Source organism: Dipodomys ordii, unplaced genomic scaffold (assembly GCF_000151885.1).
Source record: "Dipodomys ordii isolate 6190 unplaced genomic scaffold, Dord_2.0 Scaffold215, whole genome shotgun sequence".
Lineage (NCBI taxonomy): Eukaryota > Metazoa > Chordata > Mammalia > Rodentia > Heteromyidae > Dipodomys > Dipodomys ordii.
The window spans coordinates 862,376-874,287 of record NW_012267431.1 but is presented as its reverse complement, the minus strand read 5'-3'; the positions used below and the strand labels follow the sequence as shown (position 1 = coordinate 874,287).

At 47.5% G+C, this 11,912-nt stretch overlaps 2 protein-coding genes across 5 annotated transcripts in view; one reads left to right on the top strand and one right to left on the bottom strand.

Moving 5' to 3' along the window:
• Rbm10 (RNA binding motif protein 10) overlaps positions 1 to 8,340 on the bottom strand; it is a 42,024-nt gene extending 33,684 nt beyond the window's left edge. For 3 of the 4 annotated variants that reach the window (XM_013035556.1, XM_013035557.1, XM_013035558.1), the window contains exons 1-2: positions 8,083 to 8,340; positions 6,054 to 6,195 (exon numbers count right to left, since the gene is read on the bottom strand). In XM_013035556.1, coding sequence (XP_012891010.1) covers positions 6,054 to 6,070 — 17 coding nt within the window. In that variant the 5' untranslated portion in view covers positions 6,071 to 6,195; positions 8,083 to 8,340. Of the gene's footprint in view, positions 1 to 6,053; positions 6,196 to 8,051 lie in introns of all 4 variants that reach the window. The other variant, XM_013035559.1, reaches the window with a different exon arrangement.
• A 278-nt stretch (positions 8,341 to 8,618) lies between these two features.
• Positions 8,619 to 10,314, top strand: Ndufb11 (NADH dehydrogenase (ubiquinone) 1 beta subcomplex, 11, 17.3kDa). The gene is made up of 3 exons (XM_013035555.1): positions 8,619 to 9,074; positions 9,837 to 9,967; positions 10,115 to 10,314. The coding sequence occupies exons 1-3, from the start codon at positions 8,868 to 8,870 to the stop codon at positions 10,239 to 10,241; spliced, it is 465 nt and encodes a 154-aa protein (XP_012891009.1). The 5' UTR covers positions 8,619 to 8,867; the 3' UTR covers positions 10,242 to 10,314.
• The last annotated feature ends 1,598 nt before the right edge of the window (positions 10,315 to 11,912 follow it).

Sequence of the window (11,912 nt, the reverse complement as noted above, 5' to 3'; positions counted from 1 at the left end):
GACCGGACCCCCCCCAAAAAAAAACACACAGAAACTTAGCATAAACAGCTGGACACTGGTGGCTCATTTTAGTAACACTGGCTACTCAAGAGGTTGAGATCTGAGGCTCAAAGTCAGCCTGGAGAAAGAGTCCCTGAGACTAATTTCCAACTAACCACCAAAAACCCAGAAGTAGAGGTGTGGTTCAAGTGGCAGAGTGCTAGACTTGAACAAAAAAGCTAATTAACACAAAGACCAGGCTTCACAAAGTTCAAGTTTCTATTTCCATACATACATGAAATTTACATTGCAAAATAACTGAAGCTTATATTTAAAATTAACAAGTGAACAAAAGTGGGTTAGTCAATAAATAAACTGTGGTGATAACAATCTGACTTCAGGATCAGCAAATTCCAGCCAGTGTGCCAAATCTAGTTACTTTAAATAATTTTTTTTTTGGTCGGTCGTGGGGCTTGAACTCTGGGCCTGGGCGCTGTCCCTCAGCTCTTCAGCTCAAGGCAAGCGCTCTACCACTTGAGCTACAGCCCCACTTCCGGTTTCCTGGTGGTTTATTGGAGATAGGAGTCTCACGGTCTCTCCTGCCTGGGCTGGCTGTGATCCTCAGATCTCAGCCTCCTGAGTAGCTAGGATTACAGGCGTGAGCCACCAGCACCCGGCTAAATAAATTTTTATTAGAAGACAATTATACTCATTTACATATGATCTGTCTGATTTTGGTCACAGTAGTTGGAACAGGGACTGTCTGTAATCCTAAAATATTTACTACCAGTTCCTTCATAGAACACAATGTGTTGACCCCTGAAGAGAAAGTAAAGTGGCTGATCTACCTCAGAAGTGGTAGGGTGGTTTTGCATTCAACTCAGCAAGATCATCAGAGTTCCTAGTAAAGTATTAGAAATAACTAGTAAGGGGCTGGAGACATGGCTCAAGTAGTTGCCTAGAAGTAACTAGCAAATACGTCAGTGATGACTTAACAGCCAGCCCTTTCTTTTACCCTAGAAATTATCAGCAAGAAAAAAAAAAAAACTTCAAAAATTCATTGCAAAGCTGGGTACCAGTAGCTCATGCGTGTAATCCTAACTACTTAGGAAGCTGAAATCTGAGGATCACAGTTTGAAGCCAGCCAGGGTAGCAAAGTCCATGAGATTCTTATCTCCAATGAACCAGCAAAAAGCTGGAAGTGGGGCTTGGCTCAAGTGGTAGAACATTAGGCTTGAGCAAAAAAGCCAAACAAAAGTGAAAAGCCTTAGTTCAAGCCCTCATACCAGCACACAAAAAACAAGAAAAGAGAAGAGATCAATGCAATCTTAGTGAATTTCTGGTTGACTGGTTTTGAGTGTCTTGATAAATCTTTTTTTTAACCTGTCCTGGGGCTTGAACTCAGGGCCTGGGCTCTTGTTCCTTCCTGAGCTTCCTTTGCTCATGACTAGAGCTCTACCACTTGAGCCATAGCTCCACTTCCCGCCTTTTCAGAGTAGTTTATTGGGGATGAGTGTCTCACAGACTCTCCTGCCCAGGCTGGCTTTGAACCATGATCAGATCTTAGCCTCCTGAATAGCTAGGACCATAGCTGTGAGTCACTGGTACCTCACTTTTTTTTGGTGTTGGTAGTGGGGCTTCAATTTAGTGCCAGGACAGTGACCCTTGACGTTTCTGCTCAGGGTTAGTGCTCTACCATTTGAGCCAGTTTTACTTCTGTCTTTTTGCTGGATAATTGGAGATAACTGGACTTTCCTATTGGGGCTGGCTTCAAACCCTGATTTTGAGATGTCAGCCTCTTGAGTAACTAAGATTCCAGGAGTGAACTGCTGATAAAACCTTTCTGGGAGCTGGGAAGGTGGCTCAGTGGTAGAGCGCTTGCCTTGCATGCATGAGGCCCTGGGTTCGATTCCCCAGTACCACATAAGCAAAAAGAAAAAAAGCCAGAAGTGGTGCTGTGGCTCAAGTGATAGAGTGCTAGCCTTGAGCTGAAGAGCTGAGGGACAGCGCCCAGGCCCAGAGTTCAGGCCCCACGACCGCACCCAAAAAAAAAAAACAACCAAAAAACCTTTCTGTGCTGGGCTATGGTGGCTCACGCCTGTAATCCTAGCTACTCAGGAGGCTAACATCTGAGGATCATGGTTCAAAGCCAGCCCAGGTATGAAAATCTGGGCAGGAAAGTCCGTGAGACTCTTATCTCTAATAAACCAGTAGAAAACCGGAAGTGGTGCTGTGGTTCAAGCGGTAGAACACTCACCTTGAGCTGAAGAGTGCAGGGACAGTGTTCAAGCCCCACGACTGACCAAAAAAAAACCAAAAAGGGGCTAGGAAGGTGGCTCAGTGGTAGAGCGCTTGCCTTGCATGCATGAGGCCCTGGGTTCGATTCCTCAGCACCACATAAGCAAAAAGAAAAAAGCCAGAAGTGGCGCCGTGGCTCAAGTGGTAGAGCGCTAGCCTTGAGCTGAAGAGCTGAGGGACAGCGTCCAGGCCCAGAGTTCAGGCCCCACGACCGGACCAAAAAAAAAAAAAACACACAAAAACCTTTTTGGTGTTGTGATAGGGATGGAACCCACGACCTCACATATGCTAAACACACACCTCAGCTATCCACCTAGTCCCTGGATATTTATATAGAATAAAGCTCCACAAATAGTTAAAAGTAAAACTACACACTTGAAGAATCTTCATGACATAGGGCAGAAAAAGGGAATATTTTGAAGGAACAAATTATAAGGCAAAAAGGTAATGATGTTAGCCCATCCAAATAAAGAACAGGTAACCTGGGGGAATCGTTAACTCAAATGCAGCAGCCCAACCCAGCAGCACCCCTGGCAGCAATTAGAAGCCCAACATTAATATACACACATGGCAAGACAGTGCTGTTAAACATAGCACTGAGAGATGTGAAGTTCAGGAAACAGAAGGATGCCTGTAGCACTATGCTGTTCGTGCAAATTGAAAACAGACACTGGAAACAACACTACCGATTTTAGAAGATACCTTTCCAGCACAACAGTGCTGCTACCCAGAGAGGTGGGAATTGGGAATAAAAATGAAAAAATAAACACAGCAAGAGGAGGTCTTGCACTGACTGACCTGTGATAGAAACCTACCTCAAACTAGAAAGTGTGATTAACTCACACCTCTGCACTTCAGGTCCTTTAAAAGCCCAAGAAAAGTCATTGGTTTTACTTTGTGACAAAATCTGAGGCAACTGTATCACCTTTCTTCAAGCTCAGCAATGGCCTCACAGCAGTTCTAGTAAATAAAGTCCCCAAATCAAATAGTTTTTTTCTTCTTTTCTTTTGTCTTCAGACAAGGTCTTGCTATGTGATCCTCCTGCCTCAGCCTCCCCAATACTGAAATTGTAGATGTGGGCCTTTTAAAGAAGACATTTTTAAAAAGTGGTGCTAGAGTTTGGATTTAGTGCCTTGTGCGAGTTATCACTTGAGCTACACTTGTCACCCTCTTTGCTTTCCTTGTTTTATGAACAAGGTTTCACTTTTTGCTGGGACCAGCCTGGTCCATGATCTTCCTACTTATGCTTCCTTTATAGCTGGGGTGATAGGCATATGCCACTGCACCCAGCTCCCTCTCTCCTTCTCTTTCTCTCCTAGGTTGGCCTTAAACCACAATCTTCCTGATCCCTACCTCCCAAGTAGTCAGGATTACAGACGTGAGCAACTGTGCTTGGCCTTAAAAGAATTTTTTTCTCTTTTTGTCAATCCATGGGGCTTGAACTTTGGGCCTAGGTGCTGCCCTGCACTCTTCTTCACCTCAAGGTGAGAACTCTACCTGAACCACAGTACCACTTCCGGTTTTCTGGTAGTTAATTGGAGAAAAAAGTCCCCCCCCTTTTTTGGACTGTTATAGGGCTTGAACTCTGGGCCTGGGCACTGTCCCTCAGCTCTTCAGCTCAAAGCTAATACTCTACCACTTGAGCCATAGCACTACTTCTGGTTTTCTGAGTGGTTTATTGGAGGTGAGTCTCATGGACTTTCCTGCCCAGGCTGGCCTTGAACCATGACCTCAGATCTCAGCCTCGTAGGAAGGTAAGATTATAGGCATGAGCTACCACTGCCCAGATATAACGCTACATTACAAAAAGGAGTTGTGGCAGGAGAAGGAAGCCCTTCATAAGACATTTCTAAAATTATTATCATACCACAATTTCTACATTTATACTTTTTGACAACTAAATTTTAAACTTACCTCCACACTTGTTATGCAGGGACTATACCACTTGAGCCATGGCTCCAGCCCATTTTGCTAACTGGGTTTTTTTGCCAGTCCTGGGGCTTGAACTCAGGGCCTGGGTTCTGTCCTTGAGCTTCTCTTTGCTCAAGACTAGCACTCTACCACTTGAGCAACCACAGCGCTACTTCCAGCTTTTTCTGTTTATATGGTACTGAGGTACTGAACTCAGGGCTTCATGCATGCAAGCACTCTACCACCAAGCTATATTCCCAGCTCTTGTTAACTGTTAACAGTGGCTTTTCTAGGTGAATTGAGTTTTCCTCATGAGGCACTCTTAAAACGTTCTAGATAATTTCCTTTAGAAGTACCTGGATGGTGAGGAGGTGTGCTCCACTCGATCCAGATAGGGTGATGCAGAAATATGGACTTTTACTCAAGATCTCTATTTCACCTAGCTATCAACTATTTCTTGTTCAATACCAAAGTTAAAAGAAAGAATTATAGCCAGGGACTAGCGGGTCATAACTGTAATCCTAGCTACTTAGGAGGCTGAGATCTAAAGGTTGCGGTTTGAAGCCAGCCTGGGCAGCAAAGTACATGAGACTCTTATCTCTATTTAATCACCAGAAAACAAGAAATGGCACTGTGGCTCAAAGTGGTAGATCACTAGCCTTAAGTGAAAAAACTAAGGGACAGTACCCAGGTCCTGAGTTCAAGCCCCAAAACAGACAGAGAGACAGACAGACACATTATATGTGCTAAATATGGTAGTATATACCTGTAATTTCAGTACTCAGAAGACTTATGAGTTTGAGGCCAGCTTGGGCTACATAGTGAGAATCAACCTCAAAAAAAAAAAACAAAACCATGGGGCTGGGAAGGTGGCTCAGTGGTAGAGTACTTGCCTTGCATGCATGAGGCCCTGGGTTCTATTTCTCAGCACCACATAAGCAAAAAAGAAAAAAGCCGGAAGTGGTGCTGTGGCTCAAGTGGTAGAGCGCTAGTCTTGAGCTGAAGAGCTGAGGGACAGCGCCCAGGCCTAGAGTTCAAGCCCCACGACCGGACCCCAAAAAAAACAACAACAACCAAAAAAAACCCATGGCTGAGTACTGGTAGTTCACATGTGTAATCCTAGCTGAGATCTGATGATCGTGGTTTGAAGACAGCCCAGGCAGGAAAGTCCCTGAGACTCTTATGTCCAGTAAACTACTCAGAAAAAGCTGGAAGTGGGACAGTGCCCAAGCCCTGAGTTCAAGCCCCAAGACCAGCACTCACACACATACAAAATCCTGTATATAATTACTCCTTCCAAGACAAGTCATGACAACTGCAGCTTAGCTTGTCCCTTAAGTCTTCCACTATCTGACCAGGCTTGCCTCATACTTCTGGGCAAATTCCTAACTCTGACCGTGATACTAGCACCCACCCTTCAAACCCCAGGCAACATCCATGCCTCCTCCTCTGGCCATCTTCCTATAGTGGCTGCCTTCACCATATCCGGCCTATCCAAGCTAGAAACCTGGGCCTCAGCCTGGATTCCTTTCCCTTCCTTTCATCCCTTTGCATACACCCTGTGACGTGATCACATCCACCCATATGTATCAAGCTATTCTGTAGTCACCTGTATACCATGAGATCTCCTTTGTGAGATCTGAGTACCAAGCAGGTCTCACAAAGGAGACCTCCAATCATCTGTAGCACTCCCAGAGTCTAGCACGCATCCTGGCTCACATTAGGCCCCAAACACATAAGCTGAACAGAAATCTTTGTCTGTGTTGCTTCTTCTATCCAGAGCCCCTACCAACATCTTCTAGGAGCAGTTATTATGTGGGGATGAACCTAGGGGTGCTTGGGAGGGTGGGAATAGGGTAACTCACCGTCTCTCATACTCCATGTCCTGATAGGGCCTGCGGGGGCTGCTGGGGCCCCTCCTCAGCCGCTGGCTCCGTTTCACTTCCCAGCCACCCCTGCTGCTGCCACCATGATCTGCCAGCCTGGGTGATGCCTCTTGCAGGGACTCTGGAGAGATGGAAGGAAGAAAAGGGTCAACGCTGTTGGGGCAGAGAGGGTTTCTCAAGGAAACTTATTGACCTGGCTGTCTGCTGTCCCTTAGCCCACCTCCCAGTGTTCCTGTGGTTCAGAGCAGGAAGGCAGCCCTTATAGCCCACTCCTTCTGTTTTCCACATGACACTAGACCTCACCCTACACAGTCCCAGGAAATAGCAAGGCCCTTATCAGACAGGGAGCATATTGTAGAGGAAACTGTGGGAAGATTCAACAGTGTTACAATATGGGTTTTGCCAAGATCAAGCCACCTGCTGTATGCCCAGCAGGGCCAGGGGGAGTCTCCCAGTGCTGGCCCACTTGCTCGAATTAGGCACATTAGGTACGGAGATAAGACTTCACAATCGGCAAGGGATTTACAGCTCAGTGGTGTATCACTTGGTTAGCATTCCCAAGGCCCTGGGTGCCATCTGCAACATGGCAAAAACAACAAAAACCCCACACATCACAATGGAAGCCCCAAGTCCTCAGCAGGCTCATTCAACTGGCTCAAGGTGCAATTTCATCTCCCAGGAAGATGTTGCCTCTATCCTAGCATGAAAGGCTCTTGGGGGTGTGTTTGAATGGGCTAAGTTGGCAAGAGATAGCTGCCACCTCCCTGGATTCCTAGCCAACACAGCTCTGGCCTTCACACAGCAACTGGCTCAGCGCTGAGGTGTAGCCAGGTCCCAAGGTGGTGCCTCTCTCCCCAGGGCTCTGAGGTTAAGTTTTCCAGAAGCAAAACGGGCCCTTCCTCAGATTGTTCCAAAACAGTGTGTTCTTCCGCTGAGATGGAGCAGTAGACGTTTCCTCTAATTCTCAAAGACTATCGTGAGAACTAAGAGAGTCTTCACAACGATTTGACCCTGCCCACGAACGAACGATCCCAGAATCTTCAGGCCCCACCCTCTGAATAGGAACTGGGTAAAGCCAGGCAGCTAAAACACCTGCCCAACACCAGGTTGCCACCACACCTTTCCTCCCCGAACACACTCACCAAAATTCTCTTCCTCCTCAAGCTGCGAGGAACCAGCTACCTGCTCCCTGATAAGTAAAAGTTAGCTCTAGAGGCTGAGAAGCAGACACAAAACCCTCTGGCCAAAGGGCCAGTAGCTGCACGGTCATCCACACAACACAAACAGGAGCCAGAGTTACAGACCCCAGCCCCCCAAAACGAGGGATCAAAATCACGGAAAGAATTTACAATTGGGGGCTGCAGTCAAATACTGAGCCCCTTTCAACATACAACCATCAGTGTCACGGATGGGAACTCCTGAGGAGAAAAAGTCGCCATACATATCCCTGCGCGCGCACGCGCTTGCGTGTGCGCACACGCACGCACACACACGCGTGCGCGCACACACACATACTCTCTCTCACACACACAACACACACACACACACACAGAGTTACAGCCAAGCCCCTTGATGGGCAAAGACCAGAGGCAAGATATACAACACCCCAAGGATAAATACCAATCGCTTTCTCCTCGCCTTCGTCCCCAACCTCCCCACGCTACAGGACATTTCCCGGTAGATAGAAAAGTAGCAAAGTAACAGAGCAATCACATTCCCAATAATAAAGTTCCGCGTAGCAAACACAGTAAAGCATACTAGCCCACTTACAACGTATCTCCTCCCTTCCCCCTATCCGCGCGCACCCATCCCAAGTCCCAATCGCGCACGCGCTTCTGCTTTCATAAAGAGGGGGGGGGACACCCCCTCCTGGGCTCGGACCATGCATGCATAGCTTGGCTGGGTGCAAAAATCGCTGGGCTGCAGTCCGTCTTCGCGCCTCTTTATGAACACTGCACCTCCTCCCCAGCCCCTTACCTCCGCCCCCACGACCAGCGGCGACGCTCACCTTCTCTGCCCGGGCTGTCAAGGGAGGGCTCCCAGGCATCACCTCGGCCCGCCGCCACCTCCTTCTAAACTCACAGCTGTCGGGCCGGTGTTCACAGCAATCAAGTCAGAGGGCAGCAAAGGGGAAAGGGATAGGGGAGTAGCGCCAGGCGCGCGGCCCTCCTAAGGGTCGGCCCTCTCAGGGAAACTCAATGCTGCCTACTCCCAGCCGGCCGCAATACCCAGCACAAAATGGCGACGAGGAGACGGCAGCCGGCACTCCGACCACCATCCACCTACTAAGGGAGCGCGCTCTGGCCAGCCTCGTCTATTGGCCGCCGCCCGCCAGGGCCAGCCCTTGTCTCCTCTGATTGGCAGCCATATGCCACCTCCCCACACCCGTGAGAACGCCCCAGAAAGTCCAAAAAAAGAGTAGCTGTGGGCCAATCCTGTAAGGCCCGCTTTTTCGTAGCTTGCCTATCCTTTGAAGTTGAAAGGCAAGCGGGAGCTCCACCTCTTTTCTCTAAGGACCTCCCAGATGTCATCACTTTACATGGGGGATGTGAGAGAGGTCAAGAAAAAATATTTCTCAGCCAGCTCACAGAGATAAAAGAACGGATTGGGGCGGGGGGGGGCTGACAGGGACGAGAAAGAGAATTCCTCAATGCTCCTCCCCACTCCTGAACTCCGATTCGAGATCTATTTCATGAGGGGAGGGCGGAGCGACAATGATCTCAAGGTAGTTAACTGCAGCTGCGCACACTCGTATTTCCGTCTCCGCCCTGAGATCCAGCGGCACAATCTGTCATGGCGGCCGGACTGTTGAGATTGTGTACTCACCGCCTTTTGGCGGCCGCGATGACTCGCGGGCTCCCTGCTGCTCGAGTGCGTTGGGAATCCGGCTCCTCCCGGGCTGTGGTTGCCCAGACTGTTGTGGCGGAAAAACGGGCGCCAGAACCGGCTGCCCAGTGGCTGGAGGATCCCGAACCGGAGGACGAGAATGTCTATGAGAAGGTGAGAGGGACTGGGAACGGGATGCCGGAGGAGTCAGTTGGGGACCGGCGGGCGGGGGCATTCTAGAGGACGTTCTTTTGAAATTGAAGACTGCGCAACTGGCAAAAAGTTCTAATTTGGTGATTTTTTCCCCCTAGCTTGTTTTCCTCTTTTGTGCCCTGATATCTTTGGTCCAGGGTCGGGGTTGAGTGCTTTTATTTGCAGACAAATCAAATCTAAAGTGGGTAGCGTTCAAAACGGAGTACAGGACATATACTCCTCATACTATTTAACACTGATACAGGCCACTTGCTTGGAGCAAGTCTCTGCTCTAAACACTTTATATGTATTCATCTGCTCCTTAAAATCCGATTTTGAAGTGTCATAACATCTACCTCATATAATTCAGTGGGTCAGAATGCTCACAACTGCAGCTGGTACTTTGAAAGTAGTCAGCCTTAGGAGATACTTATTACCACGGCCTGCCTCACTGGGATATTGTAAAGTTTATGAATTTGAAAACGCCTATCACATGTATATGGTGCAGTGGGAAACCTGATAGGTGGAGGGGGCTGTTTTATTAGGTTGAACCATGGGGAATTGCCAATATTCAATTCTTTTGACTCATAAATAGCCCTTTCCAGTGTCCTAAGAAGAAGCACAAGAATTTAGTGAGGGAGGGAAATTGTTCTGAGGGGGAAATTGGAAAGCAGGTTGTACAAGACCTAGCATACCACTTTGTGGAGAAGCAGAAAGCACTCATAAACCTCTCTTTCTCCACAGAACCCAGACTATCATGGTTATGATGAGAACCCTGCTGTGGACCTCTGGAACATGCGGGTTGTTTTCTTCTTTGGCATGTCGATTGTCCTGATCTTCGGCACCACCTTTGTGGCTTATATGCCTGACTACGGGTATATAGGATGTCCCAAGAGAAGGGCAGGGACAGAGGGAGGGGTGGTGGTTGAAAGGATCTCTGAATGGTGGGTAATGGGGTGCTGAGGTGGGGCTGGTGTCCAGTTCCAAATCCTTACATATGCTTTTGCTACTGCTGCCTCCAGGATGCGTGAGTGGGCCCGCCGAGAAGCTGAGAGGCTGGTGAAGTACCGAGAGGCCAATGGCCTCCCCATCATGGAGTCCAACTACTTTGACCCCAGTAAGATCCAGCTGCCAGAGGATGAGGACTAATCTGTTGTTGAATGGAGTTTAGAAGGTCTACCTTTCTCTTCATAATATCTAATTAAAGCACTTGAAAGTTTGACTGGCTGCTGTTGCTTTTGTACACACACACACACACACACACACAGAAATTGAAGTCTGTCTGCAAAATGGCTCACAATTTTCTCCCACAGCAGATAGGAGGACGAGAACAAAAGACACAATCTTTTTCTGTGTGTGTGCTAGTCTGTGGCTTGATCTCAGGACCTGGTGCTGTCACTGAGCTATTTTGCTCAAGGCTAGCACTCTACCATTTGAACCACAGCTCCATTTTTGGCCTTTTGATGTCTAGAGATCTAGAGATAAGGAGTTTCATGAACTTTCCTGCCTGTGCTGCCTTCGAACTATGGTCCTCAGATCTCAGTCTCCTGAGTAGCTAGGATTATAGGCGTCAGCCACCAGTGCCTAGCTCTGCAATGGTTATTTTTTATGTCTCAATTGTTATGGGGGGAGGGTTAAGGAGATTGGAGGAGAGGGCTGGGAGAAGTGCCTGGACAATGATCCACCTATTTTATACTTTCCATCATAGCCAAGATGACAGGTGTGCTAGCTCTTGGTTGATAAAGAATCTCTTGAACTTTTCTGCCCGGGCTGAACCCAGCCTCCATCCTCTCAGTCTCCTCCCAAGTCAATAGAATTACAGGCTTGAGCCACTGGTGCATGAAGGTAATTGCTAATATTTATAAGATATTCCCTAGTAGACTTTTCTATAATATTTTCTTTATATTGTATGGGCACTGGGGCTTGAACTCAGGACCTCACAATTTTCCTTAGCTTTTATGCTCAAGGCTGGTGCTCTACCACTTGACCCATATTTCCATGTCTGGCTTTTTGGTGGTTAATTGGGAGATATGAGTCTTAGGGATTTCCATGTCCAGGCTGGCTTTGAATCATGGTCCTCAGATCTCAGCTTCCTAATTAGCTAGAATTTTGAACATGAGTCACCTGTGTTTGGCAAAATGTGGTTTGTGGAAGCTACTTTGTGGGAGGGGCACATGTGGGTATACATGCATGTGTGTGCACATGCACATGGGTCCGGGAGCTTAAACTCAGGGCCTGGGTTCTGTTTAAGCCTTTTTTGCTCAAGGCTAATGCTCTACCACTTGAACTACATTCCACTTTAGGTCTTTTGGAGAAAAAAAGCCTCACAAACTTTCCTGCCCAGGCTGGCTTTGAACCTTGATTCTGGCATCTCAGCCTCCTGAGTAGCTAGGATTACAGACATGAGCCATTGGTGCCCAGAGAAGCTCTGTGTGTGTGTGTGTGTGTGAATAAAGCTGATAAACAGAAAGGTTGCAGTTACATAAATTGGATAATGAATACATTACTTTTTTTAACTTTTTTATATTTTTATTGTAAAGATACTGTACAGAGGGGTTTACAGTTACATAAGTAACGAGTATATTTCCTATCGAGCATTGTTACACCCTCCTTTTGTTTATCCCCTACCATCCCTTCCCTCCCCACAGCCCCAACTCCTTCCTTTCCCTCCAAGGTGTAAAGTTCATTTTCAACAAAGTGTCTTGTACCTTCCATTGTTACAATGGGTTAACCTGTATCCTTATTTCAACATTTTGTTATTTCCCTTCCCCTCCCCAAATTAGAAAAATGTATATACAAGATGCAGGGCACTGGAATCAA